The 20,083-nt window shown below is 35.9% G+C and overlaps 1 protein-coding gene across 5 annotated transcripts in view; it reads right to left on the minus strand.

Moving 5' to 3' along the window:
* The window catches only part of RCOR3 (REST corepressor 3), a 50,610-nt gene that overhangs the window by 17,543 nt on the left and 12,984 nt on the right, over positions 1-20,083 (minus strand). For all 5 annotated transcript variants that reach the window (XM_059076135.2, XM_059076151.2, XM_059076125.2 and 2 more), the window contains 5 exons: positions 19,495-19,656; positions 18,418-18,542; positions 17,585-17,663; positions 7,498-7,716; positions 2,473-2,550 (listed from right to left, as the gene is read on the minus strand). In XM_059076135.2, coding sequence (XP_058932118.1) covers positions 2,473-2,550; positions 7,498-7,716; positions 17,585-17,663; positions 18,418-18,542; positions 19,495-19,656 — 663 coding nt within the window. The remainder of the gene's footprint in view (positions 1-2,472; positions 2,551-7,497; positions 7,717-17,584; positions 17,664-18,417; positions 18,543-19,494; positions 19,657-20,083) is intronic.

The following is a 20,083-nucleotide window of genomic DNA, read 5'->3' on the forward strand; positions in this document are numbered from 1 at the left end:
TCCAGTTGAGTTACATAATTTAGTAGCCTATTGTTTAAAAGGTTAATAAAATTCTTTTATTAGGTATTAGGGAGAAATTTTTTAGGTTAGGTACCGGCTAACCTAAAGGTAAGGGGATAGATTACATGATTTTTCAAGGTCTTTACTATGACTGTTAATCTAGTGTTTTGAAATATATCTATTCAGGTTGCTCTCCCCTGTAAAGCAATAGGAACAATATGATAAATATAAATATATCCTGGGCATTTTCTAGATGATAAAACATATATACATTTTTCAAGTCATGTGAATTCAAAATCAACCTCAAAGTAATATACAAACTTCAGTGTATGGATTGTAGTGTGTTAAGATTTTGATTGTTTCATTTTGATCATTATTTTTACAATAAACCAAGAGATGTAATAAATGATAACTTCTAAACCAGTAACTGCATTTATTTAATTTTTTAAGATTTTTTTTTTTATGTGGACCATTTTTAAAGTCTTTATTGAATTTGTTACAATATTGCTTCTGTTTTATGTTTTTTGGCCACGAGGCATGTGGGATCTTAGCTCCCCAACCAAGGATCAAACCTGCACCCCTTGCACTGGAAGATGAAGTCTTAACCACTGGACCGCCAGGGAGGTCCCCCAATAACTGCATTTAAATGTGAGAATCTACTATACACTTTTACTATTATATGAAAACTTCCAAAAGTAAGAGTCAGCATGGCATTAATCTAGGACAGCATGGCATTAAACTGGACTCTAAGCATCTGAAATATAGCCAAAGTTTCACTATTTACTAGATGTGTGATCTTGATCAAGTCAGTTAATCTCTCTGAGGCCCAACTTCCTCATGTAAAATAACAGCATTTACTTCATCTACTTCTTTGGACTTATGTGATTATCAAAAGAAGCAGCATATAGGAAAGTTATAAATGCTATTGTACTTTCACATCTTACTTTATATAATGTTAATGAATGAGACTATTCTGCAATTTTCTGGAAAATTTGAGATTAGAATTTTATTTCCTTGAAAATTTGGTAGACTTTTTCTGTAAAGTTGTCTTGGGCTGCTGTTTTCTTATGAGAAAAAATGTTAATTGTTCCTTCAATTATTTAATGGTTATAAATTATTCAGTTTTCTTTCTTTTTAAGACACTTTTGGTAAGCCATATTTTCCTAGGAATTTCTAAGTTTTGTTTAAATTTTCAAACTTATTGGCATAAAGTTCTTCAAGATATTCCCATAATGTTTTCAACATCTGCTATATTTTTAAATTTAATTTTTAAATTATAAACTCATAGGCATTTAAAGTTTTTTGCTTTTATGCATTTTATAAAGCATAATTAAATATTAAATTCATTCCAATACAAAATTTAATTTTTTGTCACAATAACATAACATAAAATAAAGCAGTATTCTTTGTATTACACTATCTTTATTTAAATATCACTAGAATATTTGTCAGTTTACCTGGGGGTTTGGAATGAGATATTAGTCTACATACATTTCATTCTTTTCCATTGCCTGACCTTCTTGAAGGAGACTATTCAAAACAAACAAAAACAACTTCCTTCATAATGATTCTTCCTTTCTGAAAGATTCTAATGAGTAAGATGGCATATGAAGTACTACTCTTCTGCCTCCCCCCATCCCCTCATACATATTTCCTTTGTAGATATTTCAGTCAACCTGTGATTTGGGGGAAAAAACATCCCATTAAGACCAAGTAGGATTATTTGATTATTACATACATAGAAAAGCAAGTCCAGGATATGAAGCATAACACAGGAGTCTTAAAAAAGAGAGAGAAAAGAGAAAAGACTTTATAATAGAAGCTTCTGTTAAAATATGTGATTGGATTTTATAAGCATTTAAGTACACCCTTAGTCATCACAAATATAAAAAACATATTAAATTTTAGCTGAAGTACAAGTAAGACTTGAGAAAATGGCCAATCTATATCTTGTTTTTGGATTTCATATTTTCCGGGATATGAGTACAAGAATGTAAGTCCACCTACTAAAATCCTAATTGGAAGCCTGAGCCAAAATCCAAATACACAAAATTAAAGTAAAATTTTGTTAAAACTGTTAAAATGAGCTCTTTTTCTTGTGATCTTTTCTTCCTGTTACCAATTTACACAGGTAGGAAAGGGCTTTGAACAAACACTGCTCTAGACCTAAAAATGCCCTGGATTGTTCATTAATGACCTTCTAGTTTCACATGCACTGCGCCTACCAGTATTGCTATTTTCCCTAATTACTTTACTTGATAGGAACTGCTAAGGACAGGAACGAAATGATTTAATGTAAATCATTAGTCAAGTCCCAAGAGAGTAACTATCTAAACGACAGAGACATAATAAATTATCCATATTATAAAACCTTCAAAGTATTAACACGTAACCAAAATAGTAGTTGAACACTGGATAACTCAAAGAACAGGGTTTCACTGTACTTAGCACATGTACTATTCAATAACATACCTCAGGAGGTTTGAATTCTTCAATTCCACCTTCCATTTTCTGTTTAAGTGCACTGTTTACTTGCTTAGCATTCTGAACCTTCAACAAAATAACCCAAAATATGAATCAGATCATCTACTTAGGTGAAGTTTTGAGTATTCAATAAGTGAAAAGGATATATATCAACACCCTGTTAAACTGAAGTTCGTGAGGATAGGACACTTATCACACTTAGGGTGTGATACAACACTCATTCAAGTAATATACACGTCAACTATATACATATCTAACAGACTCATAAATCATAGTGTTTGAATATCTGTAACAATGTCTCTTATAATCCAAAACAACTGGTATATATAGGGATTAAATTCCACCAATATTTCTCATTACCATAATGCTTTGATCAAATAACAATTATTCTAATAAGAATAATGATAACAGTGGATAATATTTATTAGGTGTTTATTATGTTAAGCATCATTGTCGGTGCATCATATGTAATAAATCACTTAACTCTCATAACTACTCTGTGAAGTAAGTATAATCAGTTCTGTTATAACCTGACATATGCATTCTCAAAAGCCACTGTACTATGCAAAACTGCACAATAAAAACCATAGGGCTTATAGGGAAAAGGAGCTTGGGACACAACACTCAAAAAACTTCATCAGTGACACATAAGACAGACACCTAATAAAAATGATAGCATAGTTTTTATACATTCTAAATAGTAAAGAAATTCACAAGTGTTACAATAAAGATGATACTTTACCTTAAAAGGTTGCTTACGTAAGTGGGTGTCAAAATAACTGCAATTTGTGAGTCATTGGGAAGTGGTAGAAGAAGGGTTATTTGAAAACAGATGTGGATGTGGATGGCACATAACACACAGTGAATTGAGGTAGCTGGTATACATCTGAAGTGTGTGGGCATGTACTCAGCAAGACATAGTTTTTCCCTAACAAAAATCACACATAAGCAAATGCAAAAGTCACATTATGTTCAAATTGTTCCCTAGTATATCAACTGTGTTGGAAAAAATTCATGTTTTCAAAACAAGCATTATAGCAGAACTGATTCTATTTCTATTGTAACAATTTATTGATGAGGAAGGTAAGGTACAGAGAAATTAAGAAACTCCCAAGGCTATAGAAATAGAAGGTAGAACCTGATTTTGAACCATACCAAGTTTTAAACTACTATTCCACTAGCAATTTTGTTAATCTCTACCTAGAATATTAAGGGTTAGGATTTTTTGTTTGTTCATTTGTTTTATTTTTTTCTATTTTTGTTTTTCCAGTATGGACAATCTGATATTTATAAAGTGATGTGCAAAATATTTTTTCACCTGAGATCTTAAAAACAAAGCTAAAATGTATAAATCTAGGTTGGTTCAAATGCAGTTAACTGATCAGCTACGTTAGATAGATATACAGAGATAAAATGTGAAGTCCCAGTTTTTAGGGATTTCATAGATTAGTGGGGAGATAAATAAATACAAAAGTATGATAAGTGCTAAAATACCTAACGTAGTCTTGGAGAGAGAAAGAAGAGAGTAAGTATGTTTGCATGTGTTAGCAGGTGTGGATCATGGGGAAGATTAGGGAAAGTTTTCCAGAGGAGATGACACCTAAATTGAGTTTTAATGGATTAATAACAATGAAGCAGGTAGACAAGATTGTGGGGAAGGAATGTCTTTCAGGCAGAATAGCATTAGAAAGACATGACAGCCCTAAAGCAGGGGCAAGCAGTTAGGCTGGGGTCAATCCAAAGAATTTGAATCTTGCCAAAGATTGAAGGAAACCTTAAGCAAGGGAGCAACATAACCATATTTCACTTTTATAACGATAATTCCAATAGTAATCTGGAGAATAGAACGGGGTGAAGAAGATAGAAGTTAATGTAACAATCCGAATGAGAAACGTTGAGGACTTCGATTTAAATAGTAGAAATGAAGGGGTGGCAGTGGCTGTGGTGCACAGAGACAGGTTAAGGAATAACCTGGAAACAAAATTAAGACGTCTTTGTAAACAACTGACTGTGGAGAACTAGGGAGGAGGAAGAATCAAGGATAACCCTTTGGTTACTGGTTTGAGTAACTGAGTGTACGTGGTGCTATTCACCCAGACAGGGAATGCAAAAAGAAGAACAGATAACTAGTGGGCACGGAAGAATTCAGTCTGGACACTGCTTATGAGATGCGTCTGGGATATAAAAGTGGCAGAATTTACAAATCCAAGAGTGCAAATCTTTACTATGTTACACATCAAACGAATATCCAAGAAAGGAACTTAAAGCTTTAAAAAAGTTCCTTTATAAAAATCAACAGGACTTCCCGGAGTGGCGCAGTGGTTGAGAATCCGCCTGCCAATTCAGGGGACACGGGTTCAAGCCCTGGTCCAGGAAGATCCCACACGCTGCGGTGCAACTAAGCCCGTGTGCCACAACTATTGAGCCTGTGCTCTAGAGCCCATGAGCCACAACTACTGAGCCCACGCACCGCATCTACTGAAGCCTGGGCGCTCTAGGGCCCGTGCTCCGCAACAAGAGAAGCCACTGCAGTGAGAAGCCCGCGCGCCGCAACGAAGAGTAGCCCCCGCTCGCCGCAACTAGAGAAAGTCTGTGTGCAGCAACAAAGACCCAACACAGCCAAAAATAATAAATTAAAAAAATAAATTAATTTTAAAAATCAATAAAAATAGTCTCAAGTGAGATAGCAGTGAAGTACTCGTGTGGAGGATTAAGTATGATTACAGGTGACCGAGTACATTTTATTCCTTCATTACTTAAAAAAATTCTGCGCACTTTAAAAATATCACAGGCAAAGTGTTTCAGAAGTTCTCTACAGAGAATGAGTGCTATGGGTTGGAAGATGGGAGTCTTGCACTCAAGTATGGTTCGACTAAAGGCAAAGCATTCAATCAAATATATACTATATATATACTTGAGAGTCCACGGTCATATAAGTCAAAACAAAGGAATTCTAAGAAGGAAGAAGTGGTTGTCAAAAGAGATAAGAACCAAGAAGAGGGCATTAGACCTGGCAACTTGTTCATAAACAATCTTAAGATAGCTTTTTCAGTGGCAGAATTGGGATGGGATGTAGGGCAGAAATTAGATTGGGCAGCCTCTGAGAATAAGTGGTAAGAAAGCAGAGTAAGCTAATGTAGTAGATATTTATTCAGGAAGTTTGCTGGAGAAGAAAAGAGAAATATAAAAACAGTTTGGGTGAGTAACCAGGGTCAAGGGATAGAGAAATCTGAATGTTTGGTATAGAGAAAAACTATCTGGGTCCATACTATCCTGTTGCAAGGTTCTTACATTATATGTGAAGTGGTATAATATTAACTTTAAGGATGCACATTGTAATATCTAAGAAAGGATGACACTGTAGGCTAAGGATGCATCTTATAATCCCTAGAGCAAATACTGAAAAAAAAATACGAAGAGATAAAGCTGAAAAACGTAAATATGACCATGTTATACCCTTTTAAATCCTTCAGTGGTTTCCTAACTCATGATGAATTTTAAATTTCTTAACATGACCTTCCTATAAATTCCTGTCTAGCTCTGCTGTAACCTGCTAAAGGCAAGTGGAAATTAATGAAGAGCTTTAAAATGAGTCATCTGGGGCTTCCCTGGTGGCGCAGTGGTTGAGAGTCCGCCTGCCAACACAGGGGACACGGGTTTGTGCCACGGTCCGGGAAGATTCCACAAGCTGCGGAGCGGCTAGGCCCATGAGCCATGGTCGCTGAGCCCGCACATGCATCCAGAGCCTGTGCTCCGCAACGGGAGAGGCCACAACAGTGAGAGGCCTGCATACCGAGAAAAAAAAAAAAAAGAGTCATCTGGATTATACCAGAATTTTAAAAGGATAACACTGATAACAATGTGTAACATAGAGCTGAAGAGTGATGGACAGCAAGGAGAATCAACAAGACAGAGACTGTCAGATAAGAGGTGATAAGGGCCTGAACAAGGGTAGTAGGGATGAGATTAAAAATGAGATTGATTTAAAGGAAATTTCAGAGATGAAACTCACATAACTTACCACTTATGTCTGTGTGTGTTGGGGGAGTGATAAAGGCAAGGGATGAGTCAAAGATGATTCAGATATTTCAACAGACAAGGAACACAGAAACAAATCTTTTGGGAGTTAGATGAGATGTCTAGCTCGTAGCTGGAAATGTAGCTATAGAGCTTGGGAGAAAAGCCACAGCTTGAGAAGTAGACTCAGAAGTCACTGGCAAATAGTGTAAGGCTGGTTAACTTAAAGCAAGAAAGTACAAACTTAGAAGAGTACCTAAAACAACAAGAGAAACAAACAAATAAATAAATAAAGGAAAACATGACTGAGAAAGACCAGAGACCTAATAACAACCATTAATTGAGTACATATTATGTGCAAGGCAGTGATGTTTTAAGCACTTACCATATACTACCTTGGTTAATTCCTCCCAAGCAAAATATTATTATCCTCATTTTGAGATGGGAAAACTGAAGTTGAGAGAAGTTAAACAAGCTCCTCTATGGTTGCGCAGGAAGTAGACAGTGTAGCTAGAACTTAGGATCACTGACTCTAAAACCTAAATTAACCACTACCTGATTATGATAATGATACTTTTAAATAATACTGCTGCTACTACTACTGGTGATAATGATGATAATGAAGAGGGCAGCCATTATTCACTGAGCATTCAACATGTGCCAAACACTGCTGAACAATCTACAGGTATTATCTCAAATAATTCCCAACAACCTGTGAGAGAAGTATGCTTATTATGTCCAATTGTATAAATAAAAAATTGAAGCTTATAGAGACTTTATTATTTCCCAGCATCACAAAGCTAACAGGTAGCAATGCTGGGATTCAAATCTAGAAAGACAGAGGCATCTTATAACTTGGAAACAAGGCAAATAAAAAAACAAAACTTATGTAAATGGGTGGCTGAGAAAATCTGCAAAAAAAACTTGAGTTTACTGAGATAAAAGTATATAAGCAAAATAGACAGAATCATCAAAAATATGTTTTTTATAAAATACCTGACGTTTTAAAGAGATCAGCTCCATGTCCAGTTGCCTCAGGATGGTGTTGGCTGCATTGGGGCTACAGGAAACAGCTACCACATCTTCCTGGGTTAAATACATGCCCTTAGGTGGACGGCACTTAGAACGCTGAGAATGATGGCGGTGTTGTAAACTCTGATATTCTCTCCTCCCAAGTCCAATCTTGCTAGTTTGGACAGGTTGGTCAGTGTTACCCTAGAAGAATAAAGACAGAATAATAGGTCATTTGGTTCTTACAGATGTATAAACTGAAAGCAGTCTATTACTAGTAGAAATAACTGTTACACTAAGTACACCTACAAAATACTTCTAACCAATTATATTATATATGAGTCCAAATTCACACACATACAACAACTCATCAATTAGGGGGAAATGAGCATATAACATAACGTATCTTTGATTAATCCACTCAATAAAATGTTTGGTTTCTATGCTCAGAGGACTATGAACAAATGAAAAAATAAGGTGGACTCTAAACTATCTCTGTTTGCTTCAAGATTTCAAGATGGGATCTATTTTCCCGCAGCAATAAAGGGGGTGGGGGGAAGCTATAACTTATTAAGTAGAAAGTTTTAAAGAAAGTAAAAAAAGGGGCAAATTAGGAATCATGACATGCGGCAAATCAGACAACTGGTAAAAAAGAGGTAACATTTCATTCTCACTTTAGAGTTGTTGAAAGAGAACTATGACTTCTAAAAATTAAAAAGGGCACAGTATTATTTTAATCCTAACAACATTTCTAAACTCCAAGTCTATCTGTGAATAAAATAAAGTTCAAATTTGCATTTTGGAAGAGGTTAGAAAAGTTCTAACAATGATTACCATGAACTCTTAAGGAGGATTTCATTATTACTTGCAATATTCTTAAAGTGTGATGTAAAAATACAATGTTATTCTGTGCTTCTGAGACAGGAATCCATTAGAAACTTGTGTCCATTAGGCTGAAGGCTATTTCACTGAATAGACTTAATAATCCAATTCTTTAGAAAAGAAACTCCAAGAAAAGTCACAGAATAATTGTATAGTGAAGTATAATCCACTTTGTTGCTTTAAAATTCAACTCAAAGCAACACATGGCAGATTTGATGTTCAGGGAAACTCCTCCCAGTATAACACTTCTAAAATTGCTAGATCAAGTATTTTTTTTTAAATAAATTTATTTATTTTTGGCTGCATTGGGTTTTCGTTGCTGCGTGTGGGCTTTCTCTAGTTGCGGTGCATGGGCTTCTCATCGTAGTGGCTTCTCTTGTTACGGAGCATGGGCTCTAGGCACGAGGGATTCAGTAGTTGTGGTGCACGGGCTCAGTACTTATGGCTCACGGGCTCTAGAGCACAGGCTCAGCAGTTGTGGCACATGGGCTTAGTTGCTCTGTGGCATGTGGGATCTTCCTGGACCAGGGCTTAAACCTGTGTCCCCTGCATTGCAGGTGGATTCTCAACCACTGTGCCACCAGGGATGTCCCTAGATCAAATACATTTTTTAAATCTTTTAAATTCATTTCTGAGCTGGCAGAGAGGTGAGGAAATCCGTCAGAGACCAGAAATGATGAGAAAGCAGGAAACCAGAGGGATAAGCAAGGATGCAGGAGCTGACATTTGCTTAGGCTTCAATGGACAACAGGTGCAGGGCATAGGAGTTAAAGCCAGAACTCTGTAAGGGGACTCTATCATTGTGCAAAGTAGGAAAAGTGCCCCTGCCCTGCAGAGGGAGAAGATGATTAAAGAAAGTCATGCCTACTTCATCTTTGGCCAAAAGGAAAGGAAAGAAACAAAAAAGTCTTCCCTAAGAATCCCTAACCACAGGCCTATATTCAGGCAGGTTTGGGGACTAAATTTATAGGAACTGTCTGGCCTGAAAAACCCCAAATCGACAATTTACTTTGAAGTGTCTCAGGTTGGTAGGGCCTTCAGACAGTTAGCAGAAGTAAAGGCAAACTATCCTCAGAAGAAAGCACTGTAAAACCACGTCTCAAAAATTTTCAATAAATATGTTCTAAGGAAAATGAGCTCACAACCACAAACTGCCAAACAAGCCTCATGAGTGAAACACAGCAGAAAGCAAACAATAGAATTATATCTGCAAAGATGACAAATATCACAGTTACTAGGTAAAGAGAATACAATAAATGTGTTATATGTGTATAAAGAAATAAAAGAACTGAAAATATGGAACATTCTTATCAGAAATGAGTCTATCAAAACTGACCAAGCAGATATGCAAAAGAACCAAATAGAACACCTAGAAATAAGAATTATAAATAAGATTAGAAATTCAATGCGGGGCTTCCCTGGTGGCGCAGTGGTTGAGAATCCGCCTGCCGATGCAGGGGACACGGGTTCGTGCCCCGGTCCGGGAGGATCCCACATGCTGCGGAGCGGCTGGGCCCGTGAGCCATGGCCGCTGAGCCTGCGCGTCCGGAGCCTGTGCTTCGCAACGGGAGAGGCCACAACAGTGAGAGGCCCGCATATCACAAAAATTTAAAAAAAAAGAAATTCAATGGATGGGTTACTTAGCCGATCAGACAGAGCTCAAAAGAAAATTAGTTACTTCAAATGCACATATGAAAAAAATGCCCAAAACATAGTACAGAAGTATGGAAAGACAAAAGGATGGAAATTATGAGTGGTTAAGAGACATGTGAAAAGTCCATTACATTTCTAAAAGAATTCCCAAAAGAAACCATAGAGAGAATGAGGGAGAATCTATATTCAAAGAGACAACAAATGAGAATTTTACAGAACTTAAGACAGGATTCATAAAGTACAAATGAATCTGAAGCAAGTTTAAAAAAAGAAATCCATACCCAGATACATTAAAATGAAACTACAGAACACTAAAGACAAAGAAGAGATCATAAAAGCAGACAAAGAGAAAAGCTAAATTACCTCCAAAGGAATGGTAACTTAGCCTGACAGCAGACTTCTTTAAAGCAATGACAGAAATCAGAAAGCAGTAGAATAATATCTTCAAATAATATCTGTCAACCTAGGAATCTAACCCCAGCAAAACTAAGTGTTCAAGAACAAGGAAGGACATTTTGGACATTCTAAAACTGACTGTGTTTATATAATCAATAGACTCTCACTAAATTAACCTGTAAAAGATATACTTAAGAAAAAAGAAAAATTATTTTCAAAGAAAGTTCTAAGATTCAAGAAAGAATGATGAGCAAAATTAATTTTAAGCATGTGGGTAAATCTAAACTAACCCTGACTATGTGTTTAATATGAGATACTTTAAAAAATAAGATGTAACTAAAACTTGGCAAAAATAGCATATAAATCAAGAGGATAGTGGTTGAAGTCAAAGCAGCCTAAGGGTCTTATATTAGTCAGAATCCCATCAAAAACACCAATATTAGGCTTTAAGTTAAATATGCAGGATAAAATTTCCAGAATACACAGTAAGAATATAGAAACATTCCAAACTAGTAGACAGATAAAAAAAAAAAAATCAAACAAGAGATGGATTCTTAATCCAAAAAGAAGGCCATAAAGGAGGGGAAAGAAAACCAGAAAAAGCAAGTCAAATAGAAGGTAAAAATAAGAAAGAACAAAAATACAAATACCAATGATCGTGACTGGTATATAGGAGCTAAACTCTCTAGATAAAATATAAAATCCAACCTATATGCTCCTGTAAGACACATACTTAAAATGTGAAGAAATAGAAATGTTGAAAGTAAGCAATAAAGATATACCAGGCAAACACTTAACAAAAGAAAGGTAATAGAATTATATCAAAAAATAATCTTGAAAAGTAGAAGACATCAAAAGAGATGAAAGGGTCATTACATATTGATAAAAGGTTCAGTTCAACAAGATAAAACAATTTCTATACACCTAATAACAATAGCTTCAAAATATAACAAGTATTATTTCTCAATAATCCATCAGATAAGCACATAAACACCAACTAAAACAACCCTAGCAAGTAGGCAAGCAGTAACAGAATATTGATTTCAAGCATATAACTGACAAGCTTCAATTAAGACACATAAAAAACCTGTAACCAATAATTAGAGTATGTATTACTCTCAAGCACACATGGAAAAACATTTATGAAAATTCGACATTCTAGACTTGGAGGTTTTAAAACATATCCTCAAATTCCTCACCATTCCGACCACTGAGGAGTGGGACTCTCTCCCATTCTCCTTGATTCTGGACCAACTTTAGTAACTCACTTATAACCAACAGAATGCAGTAGATTTGGGGATGATTACTTTGGAGGAAACCAGCCATGGTCAGAAACCAAATTACTAAGGGACCACCAGGCTAGAGAGGAATGCTAGCTAACAGCTAGTATATCAACTACCAGTCATGTGAGCAAGTCAAAAACCTTTAATAACATCCTACTTGACGTTGAAACATAAAAATCATTCTCTCTGGGCTTCCCTGGTGGCGCAGTGGTTGAGAGCCTGCCTGCCGATGCAGGGGACACGGGTTCGTGCCCCGGTCCGGGAAGATCCCACATGCAGCGGAGCAGCTGGGCCCGTGAGCCATGGCCGCTGAGCCTGCGCGTCCGGAGCCTGTGCTCCGCAAAGGGAGAGGCCACAACAGTGAGAGGCCCGCATACCGAAAAAAAAAAAAAAAAAAATCATTCTCTCTAAAGTCAAGAATAAGATAAAAATATCTGCTATCATAACTTCATTCAACATTATACTGGTGATTCTAACCAGTTCAGTAAGGAAGAAATAAAAGGTATTATAAGGACTGAAAAGAAATAAAACTGCTATTATTTTCAGATAATATAAACCTCTATACAGGAAATGCAAACTAATCTATAAACAATTAAAGATTTCATTTCTCTCCAGTTTATACATAGATTCAACGGAACATCAAGTAGCACTTTCCTACTTAGAAGTTTGAGAGCAAAAGTCCAAAAATAGCCAAGGACTTTTACCTTTAGAAGCACTACCAAGTAATGAGACTCATCCTAGCAGCTATCAAGACTTATTATAAAGTTATAGTAATTAAGACATTGTGTGACTGACAAGGGATATATAACTGACAAGAGAAGCAGACTAGAGAGCCATACATATATAGAAACCTCATCTATGATGAAGCTGACATGGCAGACCAGTTGAAAGAAATGAACTCACTTCCATATTAGAAAACAAATAAATAAAAACGGGTCTCGGGCTTCCCTGGTGGCACAGTGATTGAGAGTCTGCCTGCCAATGCAGGGGACACGGGTTCGTGCCCCGGTCCGGGAAGATCCCACATGCTGCGGAGCAGCTGGGCCCCTGAGCCACGGCCGCTGAGCCTGCCCATCCGGAGCCGGGACAGGCCACAACAGTGAGAGGGCCGCTACCGCAAACAAAACAAAACAAAACAAAAACAACGGGTCTCTATCTCACAACATAAACAAAACCTAATTACTGAAAGATCAAGGACTTAAGTGTAAAAAACAAAACTTTAAAACTTAAAAATTTTATACATTGTCTTTAAGAAAAAGACAAAACCAAACCAATAGATAAAAAACAAACACAAATAAGCATTAAAAAAAGACACAGTAATAGACAACAAACAGATGGAAAAATAATCAGCCTTATTAGTAATCTCATGAATGAATTGAGAACACAATGAGATACCATTTCAGGTTATCAGATTTCTAACATCTTGAAAGTCTTACCACATAAAGTATTGGCAAGGAAGTGGATAATGAGTACTCTCATAGCCCAACAGAAGCACATCAAATGTAGAAAATGATTTGCCATTACCTAGGAAAGTTAAACATGGTTATATCCTAAAATAGAGTAACTCCACTCCAAACAATCCTAGGGTATTATTACTCACTAAGTCACTGCTGGCATTTTGGTGGAACAATCTATGCTGTGCATTTCAGGAGAGCTGGCATCCCTTTCCCATTATATGCCAGTGGTGCCCATCAACCAAAAACACATCCATAATTTTTAAATGCCCTTTATGTGGGTAATACTAAACGCAGCTAAGAACCACTGTCCCAAAGGAACTCTTATATATATGTATCCAGGATGTGTTCTTATCAGTATTGTTCATAATAATAAAAAGCTAGAAATGATGTCCATTAATTAGAGAGTGGTTAAGTTGTGGCATATGCATACAACAGAACACTGTAATACAGCAATGAAAATGAACTGCAAAAACATGTTGGACAGCAACAAAAAAATGCGGGTAGATGAACATATACAATATGATTCCATTTAAATCAAGTATGAAATGTACAAAACTAAATGTGAGTTGCTGAGAGATACATAACTTTGTGATAAAACTATAAAAAAGGGAGTGAATAACTGATAAATTTCAGGATAGAGGTTCCCACTGGAAAGAAGGGAGGTGTGCAATAAAGAAATATGCACAAAGGACTTCTGTTTCTTGAGCTCAGTCATGGACACACTGGTGTTTGTTTTATTATTATTCTTTAAATTGTACATAGTTTATGGTTATGTATAGTTCATAATTTTTTAAAGTTAAAAATAAAAACCTTTCCACATAATGTGTCAACAACATGCAGAAGCAGCTATAAAGATGTGTGTTAAAGGCAATGATATAGTAACATTCCCTGCGTGGTGTCCCTATCATCTGTGAAAGAACAGAGAAATGAATGAAGCTGCTGACAAACAGTGCCAGCCTCGGACCACAACCTTGCAATATGTTTTTAACACTTTTTAACTTTTACTCCCCTCACTATATTTGCTAACAGGATGAGATCACAGGCAAACAAAAGACCAAATGTGTAAGTACCATCTCGCATAGCTGGAAAAAACAGTATTCCACATACATACATTTCCTACATAACTAAACCCAAATCCCTAATCTCTCATATTTGTACAGTAATTAAGAATTCATAACATATATTCTCATCTGTTAAAGTAAATTTGACTGAAAGCCTACTGTCTACCAGGCCCTGTAGTTAAGACACAATTCTTGCTCTTTAAGAGCTTACCACCCAGGGATAGGTAGGCAGGTGAGGGGAAACCAGATGTAAACAAGTACCACTTAGCTCAATGAGTACTGCAATGGATTTAAAGAAAACTAAGGAGGTGGTCAATTCAACATAAGGCACAGGAGAGTTCATAGACAAGCTACATGTTGCACAGTTATGAGGAATTTGCCTGGCAGATTTGAGAAGAAAGGGAATTCTAGAAAAAAATGGACCAACAAAGAACAAAGGCTGGGGGAACTAAAACACTTACCTGAAACTCTCTTAGTAATGTGAAATAAGTGGGGTGGGGCAGGGAATGCCTAACTAGAAAGACAGTTTTATCCTATGGACAAAGCCATGGAAGGGTTGCAAACAGTAAATTTGGTTTTAAAAAGATTGCTTTGGCAGCAGAGTGAAGAATGGACTTGTAAGGTGTGGTGCAGAGTCTGGAGGCATGGAGATAAGGTAAATTAAGATAAGATAGAAAATGTCAGTAATTCAGAGAAGAGATGAAAACCTAAAAATAAGGCAGTCACCTAGAAGACCAAAGAGAAAGAAAAAATTTTACAGTTATTTGAGAGAGAGAATTAAAAATGGTAATGACAAAATGAACAGAGTAATTGAGAAAAAGAAGTCACTAAAACTGAGACACAATAGTTAAAAAGGTAGACAGGAATCAGAGAATGGTGAAAACTCAAAAAGAGATTTTCAGAAGAAGGGAGGGGTCAATAACTTGAAATAATACAGGAAGCACAAGGAGAGTACACTGAGAAACCAGTCCCTGGATGTGGCAGTTAGGAGGTCACTGCTGACCTATCAGCAGTTTCCGTGAAGTAAAGGGACAGAAGTCTGACTGAAGCAAACTCAAGAGTGAAGTAATGCTAAGGAGGATAATTCTTTCTAAACTGGTTGAGAGATAGTCATGCTTTTAAATGAAAGACTGGAGCTTACTTCTGGGCTGCAATGAAAAGGTTGAAAGTATGGCCAACAGAAGGTCCTAGAGGCAATATGAAGGGATAAGATAGGTCAAACAAGCAGTGAAATTATACAGAACAAGGGGAGGGACCTATCGTGAGACAGAGGCATTCAGCTCAGACTGTTCATTCAGTAATTTAATATTACTGGATTTGTGACATTTTAAAAATCTGATCCTATCAAGTACCAGCAAGGAAGTGGACAATGAGTACTATGTAAACTGCTAGGAGATACCAGATGTTCCAGTGTTACTAAGGCCCTGACTTCAAAGAGTTCACAGCTTAGTGGGCAAAAGTGGGCAAAATACAATAATTTTAATATAACATCCTAAGTGTAAACATACTCAGATAAAAAGGGTAGTATGGTAGCTCAGAGGTTAGGGGAAGGGCTGGAATTTAAGGGCATTCCTGCTTGATATTTTCTCCATGAAGTAGAAAGTGAAGTTATCTGCTACGTTTTTTTAGGGGAGTGGAGAGGTGATAGGTGATGTGTAGAAAAGGATGAATGTTCAAACAGTTGCTTACATAATAAATTTTATTCAAGATTTATTATGTACTGGGTACTGTAATAAGTGCTTTTATACATATTACCTCTGATTGTCAGAACAAACCTTTTAATTTTACCAATGGAAAAAACTGAAAAGTACAGGTTAAAAACTGAGAGTTGCTAAGGGCTACATTGAGATTGGAAACTATTTTTTGTAAGTAGCAACAATGTACAAGATTGTGCAATTTTCTCCTGCTATACCAGATCAAGAATAGCAACTGATCCAGCATTGTGGGTTTATAGGGTTAGAGAAGGAATAGCAGAGGGTGAGAGAAATGGGGACTCAAACATACTGGGAAGAGAGCAACTTAAGTAATTGGTCATTTGGTCTATGGTTAAGGGAAACAAGGAGACTTGGAAAAGAAATGAAGGAATCAAGGAAGCAGTAGTAAGAAAATCAGTAAAATATCAAGTTAAGAGTAGGATTTATTAAATTTCATTGATGAAAGAGGACAAGGGCCAGAATGGGCCATGGCATTGAGTTCCTTAAGAGGAGGAATGGGAATCATTATATTGGATGAAGTCACATTCTCCAATTTTCAATGTTATTTTCACTATTCCACAGCTGCCAATATATCACAAGCCTTTACCCATCAACATTTGGTCTATTTTTTTTCAATTATGTAATTCCTTGCCTTAATATATGAGCATGCATATCAATTTAAAACTTTTCTTTTTAATGATTTTAAGTCATCATTATTATTATTAAATTGAGGAATATGAGTGTTCTTCTAGTTGGGGATTCTTCCATCTCTTCCTTTGATGCAGCTTTCAATTTTCACTGCTGTCAGTATACCTGGTACTAATTAATAATTTGTTATAACACGGAATAAACGAAATGTTTCCCAAGAATATTCAGTAGAACCATCTGAGGGTGGTTCTACTTCTTTTCTATGGATTAAAGAATAGGCATCGTGGGATCGTGGGGAATTCCCTGGTGGCTTGGTGGTTAGGATTCCGGGTTTTCACTGCTGTGGCCTGGGTTCAATCCCTTGTCGGGGAAGTGAGATACCACAAGCTACTTGGGGCAGCCAGGAAAAAAAAAAAAAAAGAGTAGGCATGGGGACTTCTCCGGTGGCACAGTGGTTAAGAATCCATCTGCCAATGCAGGGGACATGGGTTCGAGCCCTGGTCCAGGAAGATCCCACACGCCATGGAGCAACTAAGCCCATGCACCACAACTACTGAGCCTGTGCTCTACAGCCCTCGAGCCACAACTACTGAATTAAGCCCGTGAGCCTAGAGCCTGTGCTCTGCAACAAGAGAAGCCACTGAGATAAGAAGCCCGCACACTGCAATAAAGAGGAGCCCCTGCTCACCGCAACTAGAGAAAGCCTGCGCGCAGCAACAAAGACCCAATGCAGCCATAAATAAATTTATTTTTTAAAAAAATAGGCATCGTGGCAGGGCTTTTATACTTCAGAGTGGATGAGATAACCCCAAAATTACTTAAATCACTGGCTAATTGGAGTTCTAGATGTTACCATTTTTCCAAAAACCTCCAATTAACATTGAAATTTACTACCTTTTAACCCATTATATAAAAATGTTTTTCTTAACATGAAGTACTATTCATTTTTTGGAATGGATTTGTAGAACAATTATAAGCACCCTAATGATTATCATTACCTCTTTCTTGGCTTCTTTTTTGGGATCATAATCACTATCGTTTCCATCCATTGGGTGTGTTTCTTCCACATCATCATCACTGAAAAAAACCAAAGATTAATAAACTTAATTCACTTCCTTTTATTCTATTCCAGTGCTCTCATCAAACTGCAATATACCTGGCTAATAATTTTACTAAATATTCCCCAGGAGTTGTTCTTGGGAAGACGAGCTTTTATAGTTTAGATTTCTCTAGTGTTTAGAAACATTTACCCTTTTAGATATAGAATTAAGCAAACATTTCTAGCTAAAAAACAGAGACCTAATAGGAAAGATATTTAGAAAGAAATATCGTTTGGGAAAAAGAACACATTTATTAATTTGATATAATACTTATTTTCCAACTGGAGAACTGAAATAATAAGTTATTATATCAAATTAATAAATGTGTTCCAAGTGGAGAATTGTAAAAAGGATCTTTTATACTACCAGAAAGATATAGCTACAATAATGTGGACCTCAGTTACTCAGATAACTGTGGAAAGACCATCTTCCAGAGAATATATTTCTTAATATATTCTAAGTATATGTATTGAATACATCAGTACTGAAAGGAAGCATTTGTGATTAGTTAAATACAACTCACATATAACTCACTTGCAAGGTTTGCTGGCTATGATTAACAGTTAAAGAGTTGAAGAGAGTTCTTACTATTAAGATTTCTGATCACTCAGTTCTTCTCGTCAGAGCAGAAACATGAATGTTTTCTGAAGCATTTACACTGTATTGTGATAATTGTTCTGCCTTAGGAAATACAAGCAATACCTGTAACTACATAAAGGCATTCAACCCACCTGTCACCCTGATTATGTCTATTGGCTAGTTTACGAGCCTGGCGATCCATCAAGCTTGTCCTAGATCGAGTTTTTTTCCAGGAATAGTAATATTTCACAAGGCTAGCAATTGTCTTATCTGGAAGCTTGAAAAAAAAATCATGTTAATGTCAAGAAAGTTTATTCATAAACTCTGATTAACAGAATGAATAATATTTCTATTATTCTTTGATACTTAGCAAACAAAAGCACGACAAAAAATATTTTCCCAGGTACCTTTATGAATTATAGAGCTAAAAAATGCAGCTATAGTCATAGCACTCCACCATACCTATGTCACTCACATTTCTAAATAAATATTCCTATTTATTCTGAGCAGGGAAAGGAGAGATAAAATTAAAATGATAAATGATGCAAATAGACTTAAGCTACAAAATAAAGTCTTGGGTATTAAAATGACTAATGATCATGCACTGCTTTGTCATACTGGCAAACAAGGACACACACTCCCAATTAAAATTTTTCTCTTTGATTATGGAAGACACTTAGATATATTTGCAAACATTATCTAATTTCCATTCATTCAAGTTAAAAGAGTTTAATGTAGCAACTTCTCAGATTTATATTATTTTGACACAATACTAGAAATTTAACAACTAGAAATAGCTTTTCTTTAAATTAAAAAAAAGAAACAGCACCTGAACAATGTTGAAATAATACAGAATTTCTAAAAATTGGTTTTCATATCCAAAGGAATATAAATTTGAAAATAAAATCCTAATGTTAGAAAAATGAAACATTTAAAAATAAAATTGAAATTGTGATTTTTTTCCTGAAATGACAAATGTATTTAATAACTCTATTAAACATATACTTAAGTCATAATAAATGTTAATTTATTACAATGAAATGGCACATAATGATCATGCATTAGAATAGTAGAAAATAAGACTATGTAAAATATACTTATTTCAAAATATTTTTAAAAATTAAAATTAGATTGGAAAACTTTTTTGTATTTAATAATTAGGAAGTGTTTAACAATAGAATAAGGTTATCACTCAGGTATGAACCACAGTAAGAGCAAAATTACCATACCATTTGCTGAATCCTGTGAAAGCTCTTCCCATGAAAACTAAAGGCTTGTTCAAATAGGACTTTATCTTCCACTGTCCACTCATCCGGAAAGGGAGTGAAATTAGGGAGATCAGCAAGGGACTTCTCAATGTTATGTTTATGCCAGAACAACATGCCAAGTGCCTTTGAAGAGAAATCATTCCCCTTTGGTTTTAATGGACTTACGTTCCATCACACTTAAGAGAGTTAAACACAAATTAGGTTAAAATCTTTAGCCTATGACTTCAACTGAAGATACACTCACAGTTTGGGGCTTTTAATCAGGGGTGCTCAGGTAGCAGACCTCATTTATTTATTTCTTTTAATCAGGGCCTCAGAACAGTAAATGTTCTTACATACCATATTTGCTGTAGAATCTAGAAAAAGTGAGCTGAGGAGAGTGGCTATAATTACTAAAGCAGGTTTGTAGGCTCATATCAAGACTTTCACTCACATTTATTTATTTGTCAATGTGTAGAAAAAAATATGCTAAAAGGAAAAATAACCTGTAAGTCAATACTTAAATGAAACTATCAATTATAACACAAAACTAGAAGTGCTCAGTCAAGAC

The sequence above is a fragment of the Kogia breviceps genome, chromosome 1, assembly GCF_026419965.1.
Source record: "Kogia breviceps isolate mKogBre1 chromosome 1, mKogBre1 haplotype 1, whole genome shotgun sequence".
In the NCBI taxonomy this organism is placed as follows: domain Eukaryota; kingdom Metazoa; phylum Chordata; class Mammalia; order Artiodactyla; family Physeteridae; genus Kogia; species Kogia breviceps.